We start from the raw sequence: 21,073 nt of genomic DNA on the forward strand, positions 1-21,073 counted from the left end.
CTGTTCTTTCCTTCTATCTTCCCATTTTCCTCTCTTGTACTCCTACCCTCCTCTCACCGTATCTCTCCGCAGTTAAAATGCACAGCGTGTCCGACACAAACCAGCCGCCATTAACTGTCGCCGGAGCAACCAAACAACAGAATTAATGCAGAGCGGGAGAAAGGAAGAAGGAAAGAAAGAAAGTCTTTGCTTCTTTTTTTTTTTTTTTTGAGACTCAACTTTTAACGGTGTGATTAAGTGGTTGGAAACCGACTGAAACAACAAAAACAGAGCGTGGCAGAGGGAGGGAAGTGGAGGATGAGGTCAGACTGTTTTACTGTCCCGTTTGGTCCAGAACAGAACGTCTCTGAAACACTAAAAACTGTGTCTGATTGGTTTGATGGGACAAAAAACGCTGAGGCGTGATTCGTGCAATTCGCAGAACTCTCTTGTTTACAGATCCACTGTAGAGGTTTTTTAGAACTTTTTGGAGCTATTTTTTATTATTAGTTATATTTACAGACAGCACAGCTGTTTCTGGCGCATACGTACACATACCGACACATTGCAAGGGATTGATTAGTTTCATATCTAGTTTGTCTGTTCAAAAAAACAGAAAGGATTCAATAATATTATCTTGTGCAGAAGGTGGTCTCTGTAATTCACATGAGGATCATATGATCCCATGACCTCTTTAGGACCCATTTATGTCTGTTTCAAAGACCCAGTCCCGCTTTTTATGCGTCCCCCAAACAGTAGCAACAATGTTTTCCATTTAGTGCATCCTGAGATGCAACTACGTCACATATTAGTGTCCTGGGCTAAAAATTGTTGTAAAAGACAATAATCAGTCCAGAAAACGCAAACAGAAAAAGCTCCTTTTGGTAAAGTCCTAGCCTCAGAGATACTCCAAACATAAGCAGTGCAAAAACATTGTTTCCCAGTCACTTCATAAGCATGGCAGACATTTTCTATAAGACGAGCCAAGCCGCTCTCTCAGCTCGTTAAAGTGAAGCCTGTAGGCCGGGCTCCTTTTGGCAAATCCGTACGGTTTCTGTGTGTGTGTGTGTGTGTGTGTGTGTGTGTTCAAGTGAAGTGGCTGGTTCCAACCACACTGTGGCTTGGTACTCCAGTTATGGGTTTGACCATGCAAACACTCACTCTCTCTTTTTCAAACACACACACACACAGAGGGTGGCCCTGCATTAGTGGCACTCCATGTTTCAAAATGCAGCCGTAATGTGGTTTTCTCATAGTTGTGAGCTAATCTACTCCGAATGAATCGACTGTCTCGAATCATTATGCCAGTCCACAGATGGGAGAAATGTGCTCGGTCTGTATTAAGACTGCAAGTTTTCTGCATTCTCTTCTTTTCACAAAGGTGAAACATTTCATTTCCTGACGAAAATGATGTCAGATATCTCCTAAGTTGTCATAGATGATATCAGGTGATCTCAGTGGCGCCTGGTGGTACCACGAATTAGCAGATGGAGGTTTCTGCTTGGACACTTTGCTGTACAGCTCCTTCCCCCTGTCTCCTCCTCCTCGCCATAAATTGTTGTTGTTGTTCACATTTGGACCTCCATGTTTCCCTGGGGGCAGTGGCACCGGCTCCTTCCGAGCAAATGCGCTCCTGCCCGGCTTGGGTGCGGTGACAGGTTTGGGCCACTTCGGAGTCGGAGGTTGCGGCGTGCCACGGCTCGGGCCCAGCTGCGGAGGTGAGTGTCTGTTAGATTCCGATGGCTTCCCGTGAGAGGGGGTGCTGTAGTTTCCCTCCGTCACCTCTTCCTGTCTCCTCTGACTGTGGGGCTCCAAACGTGCCTCATCATAAATACTCATCCCTGAACTAGTGGACATGGTTGCGCCTCCTTTGGCGCAACCCTCAGGCTCATCATATATGTGCTCCAGATGAGGAGCAGGAGGTAATGAAGCCCCTTCTGCTTGAACTCCTTGGGGTCGCCTGTTACTGTTCACCCCTCTTCCTCCCCCTGTGGCCCCGTTTAGATTCAACAAGCTTGCTTTCTGGCTCAGCTCCAGGCTGATCCGGTCATACACGTGCGAGTATAGGTCTGGTGGCTTCCTGTGGTTGCTGCCTCCATGGGCATCAGCACCTCCCGAAACCTCGTCTCCTACTGGTCGGAGGCGTGGGTTGGGCACCGGAGGGGTGGATGGGTTGCTTTGACCTTTGATGCTGTCCACTGGGTCGGAGTAGAGGGAGTCAGCACTGTTCTGAGGCAGGCGGACTGAATCTGCTGGCTCAGAGTAAAGACCTGCATGTTCGTCAGCTGAGGAAAGACCTTTAGCTGCCGCTTGTCCCCTAGGAGACTTTGGAGGGGCAACTCCCAAAACCCCCAGCATGGCTGGTGGTTCTGGTAAACTCCTCCCTTTGAGTCCTCCTGCTGTGCCTTGTCCCCTTCCTCCTCCTCCGTCTCCACCCTCTCTCTTTCCGAGCACACCGTCAGCAGAACCCGGTTTGCTGCCACCTGAATCGCCGTCCGCCTCCCGACTGCTGCAGCTGCTGCTGTCTCCGCTTCCTGCTGTCACGCTGCTTGGAATGGCGTTACGTATGTGCTGCAGCGACGCCGGGCAGTCTGGGTCAAAGTTCAAGCTGAGGTGGCGCTCCTCAGCTAGCACCTTCTGCGACTGGATGGCCTGGTCCACCAGTGTGAAGATCTCGTTGCCTTGCTTGGTCTCAAAGGTGAAGTTACCAGGGCCCGAGTCGCAGCGTCGCCCCGCCTCGAATGAAAACATCACCTTAAGAAAGAAAAGAAACTAAAATTACGGCCTCACAGTTGCGGATCAGCACAGTGATAATTTCAGCTTCTGACCAAAGACATCGTGTAATGGCAAGAAAGGTGTTTTTGAAGAACATTATGATGTCACAGTTGTTGACCTTTGACCTTTTGAATATAAACATCATTACTTTATCATTTAATCCCATTAAACATTTGAGCGAAATTTTCTCATAATTTGCAAATTAATTCTTTAATCAAAGCAAAACAAACTTATTTCACAAGGTCACACTGACCTTGACCTTTGACCACCAAACTCCACCTACTTCACTGAGTCCAGGCAGACATGTGTGCCAAATTTGAAAAATTCTTTCAAGGCCTTCTTGAGATAACACATTCACATAATGAGATAGACACAAGGTAACAGTGACCTTGACCTTTGAGGCCCCAATTGTAGTCAGTTCATCCATGACTCAAAGTGGACGTTTGTGCCAAATTTGAAGAAATTACCTCAGGGTGTAATTGAAATATCGTATACACTAAAAAAAGACAGAAAAGGTCAAAGGGATCTTGACCTTTGACCACTAAAATCTAATTAGTTCATCCTTCACTCAAAGTGAATGTTTGTGCCAAATTTTAAGAAAATCCATCAAGGCATTCATCAGAATGGGACAGACGTATGTATGGAAGAACGGACAAGCAACTGCTTTCGCCGGTGTGGAAGCATAAATGTTTGAATGTATTTACGTGTGAAAGTGGAAGCGAAGTGTGCGCGACTAAACAAATACATACAGAGGGGTCCGAATAAATGCCAAAATGGAACTTAAGCAATGGAAGCAAGTCACAGAAGTCCAAGCACTCTTTTCCAGTCATCACTCATTTATCATTTTCTTGGCACTAGAAGTTCTTGCTTCCTTTTTCCACTGATTTTTTTACTTTTCTCAGCATATCTTTTGTATTACTCCAGTGCTTTCACTTACTGTTCTGTTTCATACACAAACTTTCTTCCCCTGTTTTCTTTTCTGCAAATGCAAAGACCTGCACATACAGATCAATGTAGTGACATCTTGTATGTGCACATTAACGTTAGTATCAGTCTCCACGCATACAGAAATACACATGTAGACAAACCAGATGAATGCTTCAAACGTTATCAGTCATTTTTTAAACCTTGGTCTCAAGCTTTGAAGCATGAAAGTGACAAAACAACAACCACAGACTCTAAAGTTAAATATCCTCTGTGACCACATGCACACACACTGGTGCTGAAAGTATCATGTGCACTTCCTAATCAATCGCTGCAGCTTGAATTCAAACTTCCCCTGCCTATTCTCGTCAGGTGTCACATCTTAAAGCACACCTACCCGGTCTCGCCCGTATCTCCGCAGCAGCTTGTAGGGCCACACCAGAACATTCCTCTTGGTCTTTGGATCCTTCAAGATTAAGACGTCGTTTTCTGCTTTCAGCCAGTAGCTGCCTGCCAACCCGCAGCGCTCTGATGCCTCGGTACGCTGCACACTCACCCAGAACTCGTTCACTGCATGGAAAAGATAGGAGAGTTTTTGCTTATCCTCTTCATTTCAAATAATCATCTGTGGTGCAATATTTTCTTAGGATATTTTATGCAAATTTATCAGCAAAGGCAAAATAGTGGTAGGAACACCAGGGGCACAGCAAGCGGCAATTATAAAATTGCACATTGGAAGACTTTCTGGGGGCAGTCAGCCTTTTCCAGAAAAGGCTCTAAAATGTGGAACTCACTAATAACCCAAATAAAATAACCAAACGATATCAAGATTTTTTTTAAGTGGTGAAGGTTGGCTTAAGCAAAATCAGAGATGTGAGTATTTTTTAAACTATTTTCTGTCTTTTAGTTAAGTGTTGAAACTGTATGTAATATTGATATTTGTGTCTTTTTCATTTTATTTTTTTAACTTTTTTTACTGTATGTTGTAATTCCATGTATTCTTGATGTAAATATTTAACTTTTTGTTTTCTTTTTACCATAACTGTTATTGTATGCATGTTAATGTAACCTTGATTTTTTCCTCTTCATTAATTCTTTTTTTTTATTAAAAGCCTAACTAGGGACAGGAGTTGGAAACTAGCAATAGTTATAATCTTTATATGTGAAACATGTACTACAGCTTGTGTGTAACAGGTGGAAGTTGTGGTATGTCAATTTACATAGTCCCTATCAAATAAATCATAGAAACGAAATAAAATAAAATAAATCTTAAACATATGTAAGACTAGATTGTTGAGTGTCTTTACCCTCCTCTCTGGAGTAGTAGATGAGGTTTTCAGACATCTGCAGGTCCTGGCCTCCTCCATTAGAGTCTGCAGTAGTGGTGTTGCTGCTGCCGCCTCCTCCCTGCAGACACACAGACACTGACAGTCAACCAGCTGAGAAAAACAACACATTAGGATTTTCATTATCTCTTAATCAGCTTTTTGGGACTTGGTGTGTATGAGCAAAAGAAGGGGAAACCTAAAAAAACGTTCCAGTATAACCAGTGGAGGGACAGAGTAGGCAAAGAGTGAGAGAGGCTACACCAGAAAACGGATGAAGTCTTCCTCCTGGAAACTCCCTCTGGCTTCCTCTCTGCAAATATGTGTAATGCTCATGCGTGTGTATGTGTGTGTATGAGTGCACACAAAAGAAACTGTGGCCTGTTTAGACACCCCAGGGGCATGTGGGAAATTTTGGAGAAGACAAACATTAAGAATTAAGCTGCAATCCCAGTTGAAAGCAAAATTTAAAACAGCAGTTCTTCAGCTTATTCCAGCAAACTAAGCATATTTTTTTCCATTTGTTTAAATATTTTTGGTCAGAATCAGGCTCAGAGAACAAACAGCAGAGACAGTGAAAGAAAAAAAACATTTTCTGCATAGATAAAGAGGCAAACACAGTCAAAATACACACATAAAGAAAGCCCATACCTTAAAAACTCGCACACAAGGAGAGAAAAAGTGTAAAGATACCTGAAATGCGATGTCACACATGGTATCCATCCAGTCCTTGGAGGTGGTCTTCTCTGCAGCGAACACGTGTGTCTTGTCGTTGGTCTCCACACAGAAGGCTGCCATGTTTTCTTTGGGACAGCTCTCTGTCAGCGCCGGCAGAATGGAAATGCACTCAGACAAGCGGATGATCTTCTTGTCAAGCTTCCTGGTTTTCTCATTGGACCCGCTTCCCGAGCCTCCGCCAGCGCCGCCCCCTCCACCCGAGGGTGAGTCGTAGAACTCGAGGCGGGCGATGCCATTCTGGCTGGCAGGGTAGAGGACGAACCAGTTCTTCTTCCATTTCTGAGAGGGAAAGGGGGAAAGGTTATAGACCATTTCAAACTTGACAACATAAGCATCCTAAATGGTTCCTTTTATTTTCGTTCAATGACATCAGCTGACAGGAAGTAAACATGTACCCAAACTGTCACCTAGCAACGCACTGATCAATATTTTTTTATTAATGGAATAGATGAAGCATGTTGTGACAACCCACATATAAATATTTTAACTCAGGCTATTCCTACAACATATATTGATATTTCTATGAAAGATGTTACGCACTTATTTGTCATATTAACTTTATATTGAAGTTACAAATTTGTTGCTTGCTCGCATAAATTTTTAGTTAGTAGATATTTTTGGTTTACATATTTCAAGTACATAATCTGTATGTGTTTTCCCATCTTAGTCTAATTTGAGCTTCTAGATCTTTTATTTTTTAATGTTTTTATTTTTCTCATTTGTATTACTACAATAACGAAAATGTTTTATTTTGTCTATAAATTAGAAACTAGAACTTCATGAAGGCTGTAGAGTGCTCCAGGGATTATGTTTATCTGTAAAAGTTGGTGTCACCCTGGTTCATGTGTCAAAACTCCTATGGGATTTTTCCATTGGATTGTTAATTGTTGTGGAAAATGAGCTTTGTGGCAAATAAACTTTATGATGCTTACACGCATTGTTCAGCCAGATAATCTTCACAAATGTACATCGCTTTTATGATTTTTGAAGCCAAAATCAAATCAGAAGTAAAAAGCTAATGTCATGCGATAAACTATGCTATAGTCGCATGACTTAACATCCCTACCACAACAAAGCTGTAAAGCCGTGTTCGGTGCAGCTTAACATGATGACACTTTATAGTGTCATTTAGCCACTTATTAGTAACCGCCTTTGTTAAGACACATAAAAGCTTCAAAATTTATGAGTGAGGTACGTACTTACGTATTTTGTAAGTACAATAAATACAAAAAATAAGTAAGTACAATATACAAAAAAAAATTTGTATAAAATACGTACATTGTGAAAGTCTCTCAAGCTGTGTTAACAACAGACCTTATTTCAGGCATCTAACCAAAAACCCATTCAAAAAAAATCTATTGACTTTGAAACAAGGGAACCAGGAGTGCCAAAATGCCAACTCATTTCCCGGTTAGAACTAATTTCAGTTGGAAGATGAGAAGTCTGGAAAACAGCAATGGGGACAAGCAAATTGCAGAGTTTGCAATAAATAATCAAAAACTGATGATAAAGGAAGTGGAGAATGTTAACGTCCAAAGAACATGTGAGTCAGAATAATGTTTTCTTACATCCACTCTACTCATACTAATGTGGCATGTGGTGATAAATCTAAGACAGTTTGACTCAGATCAGTCGCACACATTGTTATTTCCTCTACAATCAATCGGCAGCGGGGGACCACACTTACAGAATTAGTCACACTGCTTTGGTAAAGTGAGTAGAAGTATAGCGCAACACCCCTCAACACAACTGGAACTAGGACCTAAAAACTGCTATCCACAAAATAATAACAAGGAAGTGTGTCGCTGTGGTCCCTAACTGGTTAAAAATATGCCTCAGTCCAAACTGGGTAACAGGTGCATCATCTTTCCCAGAGAGGAAGCAACAGCTAACAATGATCTCTTCCTCCACAGGGACAAAAAGGGACATGACCAAACAACATGACACTAAACACTGAACAATAAGACACAGCGAGCATGCAACACTCCAGATGTTCACTTCTAACAATGGACATGATGACACGCTGCATGTGAGATTATGTGCAATCACTACAGATGCTGGTACACGTGATTATGATAAAACTGTATGAGACATCAGAACTCAACATTTGTTTGGGAAGTCCCTGTCGTCCCCTGTGTCCTCTGGATATGTGTGTGTTTGGCTAGCAGTACCTCACATCTCACTATGCCTCATGTCAGCTACATTTCTCCGCAGAGTGTGTTTTCCCCTGCATTCACTCAGTGGGGCGGAAGCAGGCGGACAGTTAGAGTTTGTGACATGAAGGTCAACAGTTTGAAAATCCTTCGACCTGCAGGGAAAATCCGGCTAACGGGACAGAATGAGACATACTAACATCATGACTAAAGGTCTTCAAATGCGATTCGTCTTTTTCTTCTCTGCACAGATAATATAAATCATCTAGTACATTTTAAAATTAGGATAACCTATATGCAGCTCACTGTCCAGCGCAGTATAACAGCTGCAGCATTTAGCTATAGTCACATGTTACTTTTGAGGTTTATTTGTTAATCAATGTAGATATTTAAGGGTTAATTTATTTTATTTTATTTATCATTTTTTGCACAAAAACATTTTTTGAAATGATTGCTTAAATTTTTCTCATTAAGGGTAGTGTCTTAGGCAGAATATTTGCAGAGGAACAGGCCTTTTCACAGCAGACACTTTGACTTGTTATTGCAGGAAGAGCACAGGTGTTAATAATAACACTAACGATGGCTCTGTTCAATCAAGCGTCCTATTAAGACATGACAGTGTGAACCTACTTTTGGTTAGTTTAACCTGAGCGAATTAGCTTGATTTCTTTCAAAATCATGGGCAGAAGGCAAAGATCAACTTCATAAGAAATAGACCAAAAAACAAAACACCAAGAAATCTGTAAAATAAATAAACAAATAAATACAAGAAACTCATCAGAAAATAAGTTACAAAAAGAAAAGTCAAAAAACATAAACAAACAAAAAAAGTTACCTTAAGAAAGTACCAAAGAATAAAACAAAATGCATAAACAGTAGATTTTTTTCCTGTAACATTATTTTAAATATATAATTATAGGAAATAAAAATATAGTTTTCTGGACATTTTTCTATATCTTTTTTCTCCAAAAGACAAAAAAAATCAAACCAATTTTCTCAGTTTGCAGAGGTTTAAAGGCTTGTGATAGGCATCTAAACACAGAACAAGAAAACTGATGCTGATCCAGGTGTTAAAGGGTTAATCTATAAAAATGTATTATATGTTACAAACTCATCATATAGTTTGTATATGAAATCCTGATCTGCAGAGAAGTAATATTAAAGTATTTACTTCCATCATTAATTTAGTGGAGTAGAACATGCAATGGAAATACTCAAGTAAAGTTAAAGTACCTCAGTATAAGTACTTAGGGTAGATTAACATATTTACTTTCCGCCGATAACAGATGAAGTCTAACATGTCAGTTTAGTCACTATCATTCATATAAATAAGCGAAATAAATCAGTCTTAAGGTGGAACTATAGTATTTGCATGATTTATGCTGCACAATTTAATATGCAACCCTCATTTCATTGTAACCATATAAGCACAAACCAGATGGGACTCAACTGCAATAAGGCTGTCATAAATTGTAAATATCACAATTACTGCGAGACAAAAATTACAAGAACAGAAGTGCACGCATAAATGAAAGCCAACTTTATCAGCTTCTAAGTCACACACGCACGCACACACACGCACGCACGCGCGCACACACACACACACACACAAAGTTTCATAAGTGAACACGTGCACATGTGTATGCACACACTCTGACCCGATAAACTAACTGCCAGAAAGGACAGGAAATGTGTGGGATTGTCATTACCCAGGATTCTCTACGCTTCCTTCTTCTGCATCCAGGTGTGGCTCGGTGTATGTGTGTATGTACATATGTACATCTGTTTGTATTGTTATTACTCCCTTGGTGCATGGTGGAACATCTGTTGCCTTGCACAAGTGCACATACACACACACATGCACACAAACACACACAGACTGGTGTGATTGTGCAGTATATATGGTCAGGGTGTGAACATTCACCTATGTTGCAATATGGTCCTTTAGACTTTGTGTGTGTGTGTGTGTGTGTGTGTGTGTGTGTGTGTGTGTGTCTGTCTGTGTGTGTGTCTGTGTATGTCGTGTGTCTGCATGCGAAACAGTTGCTCCATATAAGGCAACAGAATGTTATCAGCCACTCATACACTGAGTGGAAATTATGCAAAAAAGATCATGACAGAGAGATACTTCCTCACTGATGCCCTGTCTGTTCACAGAACAAAATTAACTCCAACATTGCATGTGTGAGTTTGTGTTTCTCCCTTTCACTGTCCAAACAATGATACTGTCCTACAGACCAATGAGTTAGCTGTAGTCTTCAGAAAATAAAATTATTCAGGAAGACAGCGATATAATTACAGTATCAGCTGCATTACGCTAGAATAAGAAATTAAATCATTTTGTCATTGGACCTGAGTCCCCTTGAGCAATTACAACACACTAACTTTGGTTTTTTGATAATGTGACAATCTTAATTAATGTGCAGTTATTGCAGAAAGAAATGAGGTCCCTCTTGCATCATTCTGAGCATGCATGTGAAATGCACATTACCGTCTTTTGTAAGCCCTCCACAGTGTTCCTGTTTATTAGCCAGTGTAGAACCTAAGTTGGTACATTAATACAATAACAGGTAAGCTGTCTGTGTAGTGTGGATTTTTTATACAAATAAATAGTCAAATGAAACTGTCATGACGCCAGCAGATGGCTCACAGTTTTGCATTTTAAAAAAAAAATATATCTAGTGTCTTTGAGGAATTGGGTAGCTGGGCTAGTTCTTTCTGTTATTCAACACTAAAGGTGACAAAGTTTGTTTTCTTGGAAGATTATTTTGCATAAACAACAAACATGATCACATCAAACATGATCACATCGTGTCTTCAGAACTCTTTGTATTCATTTGTTTATTAATTTACATCACATTTTCATTTTGTACGCATTTACCGTTGTATTCTTTTGAGATACATGAGATATTTTGTGCAATTCAGTGATAATTCACCCTTAAAAAGCTGCTGTGGGGACCCAAGTCACTCCACTACCTGTTATTGTAAGGACTAGAATGTTAATTATTACATGTATGTGTGTTTGAATGCGGACTGATGTGTTATTGAACAAGTGAATACAGTTATCCACCACTGTCCCTGCTCAAACACAGGATACTCTCTTTCTTTCACGATGCTATTTAACTAAACCACTCTACCATGTTCCCACTGGCCACAGACAGGCCTCAATGACACAGGCAGGAGCAAAGCGTGTGGTTATCTGTGTGTGTGTGTGTGTGTGTGTTTAAAAGAGTAAAAGTGTATTTGTGTATCAGAGCGTGTCTGTTCTTGGTAATGTTTGTTAAAGGGTGGGAGAAGGAAAACAGGAAAGCTGAGTGACTGTGTGCATTTGTTATGTGTGTGTGTACATATGGTGTTTTTTTTAGAAAAGCAGAGAATGAGGGGGAGTGTGTGTGTGTGTGTGTGTGTGTGTTGGGCAGACCGCCGATTTGATCACAGATCTGCTGCCCTAACCTCAGTCCTCTGCTGTGTCTACAAATGAAGCTTTAACATGCCAGGACAACAGAGGACAGCGGTTTTTAGGTTGTTTTTCTTGGCAGGGTGACTACCTGAAACTGGGTAACCAAAACTGAGACACACTGAGCACAAATTTAAATGAAACTATATTGTTAAAAATGAGATAACACTGAATTTTAGCAATGAGTCTTGCACTTAATATTCACCTCTCCAATGATTCATATAAAAATGACAGCTTTATGTTACTGTAACATGGCGAGTCAAGTAAAAATATGCCACATTTTCAGATAATTAAAGTACTATTGTGCACACATCCCGTGTGTCCTCGTCTGCCCCACAGATGGCCATTTGTGGAGCAAGCACTTCAAGGCAGATAATAATGTCCATAAGTAGGTCAGACTGGGTGACACAAGTGACAGCATGCATTCAACAGTCTGTGCGAGCGGACCAACAGTCCAGCACCTATGTGTATCAGTATATCAGTTTAGAAGACAGAATTAGAACACACTTTTTGTTCATCAACTCATTGGGTGCAATTACATGAAAATGAACACATTTTTGAGGCTTATCCTGTTTATGGTCATATTTAGGATGTGGTGTATACATGAGCACTGATAATTCAGGTTTTTCATATTTTCTGTACTCCAGCTTGGATTATTCACAAACAGAATATGGTTTTTACATGCCCAAACACAAAAAAATGATAATGAATAGCCTATGCATGTTCATATAAACGCACACAGCTACAAACATAATCCAGGAACTGCCTAAATGTCTAAGTCTTGTTCTAATTGGATTAAAGGCAACTTCAAATGAGCTTATTTAGGCAATGAAATAGTAAAAAAAAAAGATTTTAATAATAATAAACTAATTTTATACGCTGTCCTATATCTTATTTTCACTTTGCTTTAACTTAACAAGTGTCCACTACAGAGAAAAGAAAGCAACTTTCAGTTTAAAGTGTTCATTCACTCACATTACACACATACACAAAATATTTTCTCATTTACCTACAGTTTCACATGCATATAGGAAAAATATTCTGTAGTGTTCACCTTGTGACTGACCAGAGCTTGCACCCACCAAACACAGTGATACAGCAAAATGTAACCTCTGTCGGAAAATCATATGTAATGGAGGAAGTCTGTCTAACATGACAAAGCATGTTTAACAGCATCTCTGATGTCCCCAGTCAGTCATAATCCCACAGAATCAGCTAATGTTAGCGTGTCCACCTCTAGCAAAAAGAGCCATGAAACAACAAACATTACATTTGTGTATTCCAAGCTATTCATTTGGTACAGTATTCGTCATTTTACTTTTCAGACAAAATAGAATCACAAAGTATTTTGTCAATTATGATAAACTCAGCTTCAATCTGCTGGAAAAAGATGTTGGGGCTTTTTTCTTGCTTGAGGGAAATGCCAAAAATGGGAACCTGGACGCAATAAGAACAGGAAATGATAAGCAGAATAGAAATTAATAAAATCTAAATAATACCACTTCTTATGTGTAACTGGTGGTGGCTAGTGATGTCTGCGTTGTGTTTGGATGAAAAAGGAGGATTTATTTGGCGGTCTCCGTTTAATCTGGCAACTGACAACAGGTGAACAACAAAAATCCTCCAGTCAATATGCCCTCAAAGTTCAACTGACACAAATATTTCAGCATGTTCACGACACGGTTAAGCTAGCAAACAAACTTTTAAAGCATGTCTAAAACATGGAAATGTCTGGTGGCAATGCAGCTTACCTCTCCCATGAAGCACATTAGCAAAAAGGGGAGAGGCTAACGTGAGACACATAGGGGTCCAACCCCGCACTGTGATCGAAAAGATTGGTTTGTGACATTATAAAATGTCACATTATCTATTCATCATACAGAATGCTGACGACAGGATTGATTGTTCTTCGCGTGAGTTCATTTCAACGGAACCAACACTACAGAAATTACACTCATGTTCAGGCTACTTTTACGTGATCAAACCACCAATTTCTACAATTCAGAGAAGATGACAGTTACTGTGAAAAAAGTTGGCTCATATGCAAAGTCCCATTAATTTCTAACGTCTTCCAAGAGGGGAAAAAAAGTCTCAATTTTGATGATGTAAAGAATAATACAATTGGAAATAAGCGAGGGCTGATGTGGCTGAAAATGAACGTTTAGCGGATTCACACAAACTATTAAAATCACTGTGAGTAAGAACGCTGATCATTGTTTCTGCACATGCCTAATCATTCATTTCCAAGTAGCTTTGCTAAAGCTTATGCTGTTCTTCCTGAAAATACGCCCACTGCAGAGTAATTTAGTTCTTCATACTACAAATGACCTGGTGTTTCTTTTCTGAGAAACATGATTAAGTGTCTTGGATTCTACCTGAGAATAGCAGACAAAAGCACACAGATCCCGTTAATCCATTTGGCAGCGTTTGCTTTAGACATGACTCTGTCGTATAAATGTAACCTCAGGGTGTTTAATACTACTTTATCCTGACACACCCCGTCTATTCAAGTAGCTGTTGGCTCTTGGCTGAAGCTGCCCTCATCATCTACCATCTACCCACATGTGCAGTCTTCACTGGCAAACAGCTGCTAACATCAAACTAAAAGCTTTATGTAACTCCAGGGCACTGAAAAACTACAAACTACAGATCCAAACATCGTGGATCTGAATGTGTGTGGTAAACAAGCAGATGCACGTACAGAGACCTACCTTCCGACTAAAAATCCTGCATTTTAGCCACAAAATGAAAACAAATCTACAAGTGTAAAAACTATTCTAACAACAGCAGAACATTTAGGGCTCTTTCATCGAGCGCTGGGTCTATGTACTGTAACTATATTTACTGTAGACATAAAAGTCTGCTCAGACAGAAGCTCAGCATACACATCACCACAAATATTTGGCATGCTTTACATATCAGCATTGTTCAGATGTAATTTCCATTGGCTGAGACAGTTTCATGCTTTGGATGTTATGAATACCTCAGTAATGCAGTTTACGTAAGACGGAACATCAGATATATTTTCTCAGCGTCCCGCAGTGGTGTTAGAGGCAGGTCTGGGACACTGTTGTTGTATCACTTTTCACATTTCACAGTGTTTCATTAACGGGGCAGTTCCCAAATTTTATAAGTTCTGCGTATTTGTCACGAGGAGTTGAAAACAATTTAACAATAAAAGTTTCTGAATAAGCTTACCAAAGTTTGACTAAATGACCCTGATGATGCCATCAGTACACATAAGCGTCTCAACTGCAGTGCAGACAGAACAACTTTATGCAATAGTATTACTTAATCACTGGAGTACTTCTTTTACTACAAGTTTAAATGAAATAATTGTTAATTGAATTAATTAGTGACAGATATGGATACATCTTAAAGGTTTACATCTATATAGTCTACTGTATAAACCCTATAATGGTCAACTTTCAACCTTGATAAAACAGCAGTAAGAAACAGAAACTGGGGTCCGATGTTGCCACTGCTCTCTTAAGTCACATTTTCCAACCATGCACATGAGAACGAGCCTATATGAGTGTGTGTGTCCACTGACAGCTCTAACGATTGCATAATTCACCAAGCAAACCTCAAACCAGTTTCAACACTTTCAGATCAGCCAACGTTAAGCTTCCTGTGCTATTCTTTTCTACTCTCGCCCCTTTTTTGTACCGTCTACTTATCTTGTGTTGGCTGCAAAGATAACATGGTATTTGTGAGACTTTGTTTGTTCATGTTCTATTGTATTTTCTACTGTATAGAAAAGGCATTGAAGCTGTGTTTTCTGAGAATGAATATCTATTGTGGATTGGCAATTTCAGGGCAGGAAACAGGGAGAGAACGATTTGTTGATCCATGTCATATGACCAGAGAGAGAGACAGAGAGACAAAGACCCTCTTACAAATCTGAAAGAGTAAATGAGTTGTTATCCAGTGATGCACTGAGACCAAAGGCAAGGTTGCATGGAGGCCATGGACTGAAAGAAGCCCACTGACACACCCACAGGTGTTGTCACTGACATTTAACTGAGTCCAGTCCTGCAGTGTGATCTGCTAAACTAAAATGAGTACGAGGTGACAAAAAGAGTACCTCTTGAGAGTGTTTGCAGTGGTGTGAAAAGCTGTATATGCAGCCTCTATGGAGCGGAAATTTGTCTGCCACCTTTTTCTAAAATGCTTGTTTTTTCATTGTCTCAATTTGACAGCTTTATGAACATATATTGTTGTGCTGTGCAGTTTTTTTGTGATGTGCTAAAATGATACTAAAAAATGATGCAGCTCTATCGAACTCTCAAAGCTATCGGTTCTATCTCTTCGTTCTCATTTACTTTTGAAATGTGCTTTAGTCCTCTTTAGTTTCACTTACTTTTACATTCACTGAATGCTACTACAGTGCAGTTTTATCAGCTCAATAACACATTAAACATGCACATTTTCTCACGCACAGAGATGCACAGCAGGTTTACTCCAAACCACCACATCAAAACAAGGCCAGATCAGTGAAACACTGCTATAACTCCCTCTCTTTGCATCAACAGTATCTTTGAAGGCACTGGGCACAAAGACTGGTCTGTAATTGCACCAGTATGTGCTCTATTTATTTGTCATGGCGTAAAATGCTCCTTTATGGCTTAACAACTGGGACTGGCACAAAGTTATCGTCACACGTGTGAATTGAAAACATATTTCGGACTTAATGGGACGCTGCCATTTCCATGAATAAAATTTCAGAAAATACCAACATATATTGTTGCTAAGCAGATTTGTAGTGCTTCATTGGTAGGCTTTAATTGTCTCACAAACATATGGTACCACTTTATTATTTGAATAAGGATCCCAGAGAGGATCTTTTGATTACTTGGACCCCAAACACAACACACTGTAAAATCTGACTAATTGGTCGTACTTAAACGAATTGCCTTGAAAAATGTGAGTAAATACGACCTGAACTAGGTTTACTAAAGTTGCTAAAACAATTCTTGTCCTTTGTAAGTTGCAACAACTTCACAAAATTAAGTAAATATAACACAATTTTAAGTAAACGTAACAATAAGATAGAAAATAGATATAAAGGAATACTAAAAGTTATATTAGGACTACTTAAAATTTTAAGCAACATCAATTTGCCCAATTTCACGGTGCACTATTACATTTCTATAAGGACATATAGAGAAACAGAAACCTTAACGTGATACTGAGGTATTTCTAAAATATTCATACGAGACTTTTTGAGTGTCTGAAAAGCATTTAAACTATATTTTTGAGACCTTGCAGAGATTTATTTCCACATATTTTACTGGTTTGTTACATTTCTATACCTGCTTATAATGTTCATGTTTTACAGCATCCTCAAAAGATGTATTTTGGGGTCACTAGCTCACGTTACAGTTACCTTTCGTCATTTATATCAACGCCACAACCGTACTAGCCCAAAACAGTTATTTTCTTTGACTTACCTTTCCAAACTTTTGATGCTGCACATAAAGTTGTCCCTCCTTAACGTGGGTGTCCATGCCCCCCAAACTCTCCAGGGCCACCCTTCTTCCAGAAAGACGAAATTTGACTTGAACTTGTCTTGGGAAAATCACTTTTTTGAGAGGTTTATTTTTCCTATATCCCCTAACAACTTCTCCCTTCTCTCACTTCCGCTCCCTAACCGGTGAAACGCATTTACAGTACGGCTCGCGCACAGTTAAATGTGTCATGGTGGACATAAAAAGCTCCAAACAGTCGCTGGGTGGTCTTGACAAACTTAAATAGTGTCCAAATGTTGTCGGTGGGTCGCCTAATCTGTCGCCTCACACTCCTCCTGTGGGGCTGGACCAGTGGAAAGCCACACTTAATCGATAACTGGCGGTTTCCGGTTACACCTTTCAGAATAAGGGTCTAATTAACGAACGTGCTGTACAGGTGTGATTAGTCCATCAGGGGAAAAAACAGTATCATTGAACGCATTTCATGATCAGTACTATTGTATGTATGTAATGTAAACAGATTAACACTCTAAGTGAGTTTGTGCCCTTATTGACCTCCTTGTTCCTAGTTTTGTGGTAACTTGATAAAAACAACACATTTATTAATTTGCACCATGTATCTACAAAATAAAATGAAATAGGTCTTATCAAGGCTGGCAACTGTTGGCAAAGCAGGCGGCCCATATACTCACATGCTGCACATGCCTAAATCAAGCTAAGTTCATCGAAATCACAGAAAACCTGGGTCCAGTTTGTGTTAAACTGTGGTTGTTTGGGGGATCTTTGGGCATGCAGTGAAGTTGTAGTGTATAGTGCTGTGTGCACAGAACTTGGCAATGTTACACACTGTATATGCAATGAACGAGGGCTGCAGAGTGGGGATGGGAGTTAAATAAGGGCCAAAAAGATTTTTTTTAATTTATTTTTTGTCCTGGGAGCCCCAAACAATACTATTACCAATCTCAAAAGAACCTTAAAATGTCAGACTGAAGCTAAATTATGGGTATATTGGCCTGTTTTAAACTCATTTGTTTTACCTTGTGGTCTTCGTTTTTGTAAACAGATTTTTTTTCATGTCCTGTTTTATGCCCTGTTCGGTGTCCTTTTTTATTTATCTTATCTATTTATCCCAGAAAAAAAGAAAGAGTTCAGTAGTAACCCAGAAATTTGCAAAAAAAAATATTTATGAATAAGTTTACACTATTTCTGGGCTTTAAAAGTGGAAACAAATTATATATAATTTAAGATGCGTTGTTCATGAAAAATGGGATCTAATTTTGCCTAGTGTGTGATGTTATTTTGAAATCTGAATGAATTATTATCCGGCGTTGCAGTAAGTCTGTGGGGCTTGACACAGCTGTCTCCCTGCAGGGGGAGTGAGCAGCGCGTGGTGAACGCACCGAGCCGCTCCTCTCCTTCCTCTCCTCCCACCTACCCACTCTTGTGTAACTTCTCTGTTGGTTTCAGCTCTGACACACGCACTTTCTAACACACATATAATCTATATGCACAACATAAACTACACTATAAACTGCATGTAACAACAGATTATGTTAATGTTGACAAACAAACTGCACGATATCAGCAGGACTATACGTCTTATAGAAAACTTGTATAATTCCAAATGCAAACAAAAGTTCGACCAGGTTTCTGTGAACCTGCAATTACTTCTTATATATACTTTAACTCCTAGGATATTATAGACTAAAAGAACAATGAAAGTTATTTTTTAAGGAGCCTATGTTGGCAAAGAGAAGCTGGCCCCTAACTTAATGTGTTGCAGATGCCTCCTGCTGGCTCGCAGTGTAACTCAGAGTTGTTGTCCCTCTTGTCAGCCTTAAGCCAAATGGCGCTAAATCTCTGTCAATATTATATTTGACACTGAGTATGCGTTTTTAGACCATGAGCCAAGACACACAATGAACTTTTAATTTGCCAATGTTCTTCCACAAAACTGGAAAAAATTTACTTTCCTTAGCCTGTTGGCAGAATAATGAGTTTAATACCTTGCATGCACCAATGTTGTGTTGCAGTGTGTTTTCTTGAAAGAAAAAAAAAATGCAACAGCTGAAGGTTATTTATACCTAATTATGTTACCATAATTTATCATGGCATACAAATATAATCAAACGTGTGATTAAAATCATTGGTTTTAGATGCCTCTAATATTGATATTAAGTAGTATTTGCTTATATGCATAAATTACTTTTTATTTTTATACAGTGCATATTGAGAGAGAACTAGAAATGTAGAAAAGCGCAGCTGCTACCTACTGGTTATTTATCAGCATTGCAGGTGTGACCTCAGCTGCCGCTCTCGCGATATTTCTGCACTTTGACTGGACCGCCTGGACCAAAACAGGAAGAGAGAAATGGCATCAGTGTTTGGTGGAGTAGAGGGGTGAGAATTAGTTAAAATATAACAAAACTCGACCAATTTGATTATTTTTGAATTACCAGTTAAGGATTGTGTATCTTTCAGGCTGTTAATCGTGTTTTTCGCGGTTTCCTCCGTGAAACTTCGGGTACTAGTCGATACTTAAAGAGTTTTATTCTGACCATAAAATGCTGCTGTGTGCGTGCTTGTGTCTCGTGATCACCTTCTGTCCTCCACTTTTTGTGGGGTATTGTCAGTTAAAATTATGTAGCAATTGGAAAATATAAATATGTTTATAGATGTGAATGTATATGTGAAATTGTGTTTTTTTTCGGATGTTTCTTTGCACAAAACAGGGACAATTTGTGTCCTTTCTGTCAATTCTGAGAGGACATGTCACAGCAGATACACACCTGTTTTCGGTTGTTTTGGGGTTTTTTTCTTGATATTGCCATGTTGTCTCGTTGGTATGCATGTGTTTATGTGTCTCTCATCCCATTTGTCATCTTTCTGTCTGTCTTCAGTGGAGGGACACACTCCAAAGCGGTGCTGGTGGCAGCAGATGGAAAGATCCTGGCAGAGACAGAGGGACCGTCAACCAACCACTGGGTAAGGACAAGTAGGGATGGAGGTAGTTTGGGTTGGACACAAAAGTTAGCATGTCAGAGAGAAAAAAAAACGGATACGTGGAATTGGGGGAGTTGTGCTTGCTGTAGATGTTAAACCGTTTTAAACCTGAGTACATTTGCTCGATTTCTTTCAAAAACACAGGAAGAAGTTATGAGTTACCAGAAAACTACCTGAAATTTAACAAAAAATAAAATAAAAAATGTAAATACCAAAACAAGGGTAAATTAAAGAACCAGTAACAAAAAATAATTATAATAAATATACAGATAAAATAATGATAAATATTATAAATACAGCTTTCTGGACATTTGTTCCTGTTTTTTAAATTATTATCTTCTAATAATTTTCTCTTTCTTTTTTTCTCTCTCTCTCCTTTTTCAAAAACACATTTTCATTTTTTTTCTTTTTCTCATTTCTAGCAATTTGTGTGACATCTCTTGCCAAGTTGCTTACTGCCTTTTAAGCCATGTTTTTAAAAAAGAGATCAAACCTATTTGATCAGATTGCAAAGGTTTAAATGCATGTGACAGGCGTCTGAATGCAGCACAAAAAATGATGTTGTTGAAGTTTCAAATGGTTAATGCTTAAGAAAAAACTGATTGGATTAAGATTTTTTGCGTGTGTCCATATGTATATACAGTTGGTTGGGGTGGACAAATGTATTGAAACCATCAACGACATGGTCCAAAGAGCCAAGATGGAGGCAGGGCTGGATCCAAACACTCCACTGTGCTCATTGGTCAGTATAACTGTGTGTCAATTGTCTATACACTGGTTGACCTCTAGTATTTGATGAAGAAATAAGTGCATTTTAAACTCTGATTTTCTGTGTGTGCAGGGCATGTCTCTGAGTGGAGGGGAGCAGAAGGCCGCTATCGACAAACTGATTGCTGACATGAAGCAACGGTTCCCCACTCTGAGCCAGCACTACTTCATTACCACAGATGCAATCGGAGCTATGGCGACCGCCAGCAATTGTGGTAACTATTCTTCTTCTGTTGTTTTAGAGTGCAGTCAATCCTCATCTCAAAACTTTAATCAATGCTGAAGATGTGTGTAAGAGTATCCTGCACTTAAACATTATTAAAACCTTTGAAACTGGAGCAAATTGGTTTGATTTCTTTCCAAAGCATGGGGCNTTAATCAATGCTGAAGATGTGTGTAAGAGTATCCTGCACTTAAACATTATTAAAACCTTTGAAACTGGAGCAAATTGGTTTGATTTCTTTCCAAAGCATGGGGCCC

At 39.4% G+C, this 21,073-nt stretch overlaps 2 protein-coding genes across 2 annotated transcripts in view; one reads left to right on the forward strand and one right to left on the reverse strand.

Annotated features, from left to right (window-relative positions):
• Positions 1-452: 452 nt before the first annotated feature.
• On the reverse strand, positions 453-17,138 carry dok1b (docking protein 1b). Its single transcript, XM_042512094.1, has 5 exons — positions 16,805-17,138; positions 5,697-6,020; positions 4,986-5,085; positions 4,076-4,248; positions 453-2,733 (listed from the first exon to the last, which is right to left on the reverse strand). Exons 1-5 carry the CDS (start codon positions 16,859-16,861, stop codon positions 1,393-1,395), a joined length of 1,995 nt encoding a protein of 664 aa, XP_042368028.1. The 5' UTR covers positions 16,862-17,138; the 3' UTR covers positions 453-1,392.
• A 2,035-nt stretch (positions 17,139-19,173) lies between these two features.
• nagk (N-acetylglucosamine kinase) overlaps positions 19,174-21,073 on the forward strand; it is a 6,918-nt gene continuing 5,018 nt past the window's right edge. Inside the window, exons 1-4 of the mRNA XM_042512666.1 lie at positions 19,174-19,222; positions 19,723-19,807; positions 20,469-20,567; positions 20,667-20,825. Coding sequence (XP_042368600.1) covers positions 19,194-19,222; positions 19,723-19,807; positions 20,469-20,567; positions 20,667-20,825 — 372 coding nt within the window. The 5' untranslated portion in view covers positions 19,174-19,193. The remainder of the gene's footprint in view (positions 19,223-19,722; positions 19,808-20,468; positions 20,568-20,666; positions 20,826-21,073) is intronic.

Source organism: Plectropomus leopardus, chromosome 23, assembly GCF_008729295.1.
Source record: "Plectropomus leopardus isolate mb chromosome 23, YSFRI_Pleo_2.0, whole genome shotgun sequence".
Classification (NCBI taxonomy): domain Eukaryota; kingdom Metazoa; phylum Chordata; class Actinopteri; order Perciformes; family Serranidae; genus Plectropomus; species Plectropomus leopardus.

Excerpts from the sequence above, each read along its gene's own strand:
- dok1b (XM_042512094.1), bottom strand. The coding sequence starts at position 16,861 with ATGGACACCCACGTTAAGGAGGGACAACTTTATGTGCAGCATCAAAAG. Across the intron at positions 4,249-4,985 it reads CTACTACTCCAGAGAGGAGG|TGAACGAGTTCTGGGTGAGT; the intron begins GTAAAGACACTC and ends TTTTCCATGCAG. Across the intron at positions 2,734-4,075 it reads GGAGATACGGGCGAGACCGG|GTGATGTTTTCATTCGAGGC; the intron begins GTAGGTGTGCTT and ends TTCTTTCTTAAG.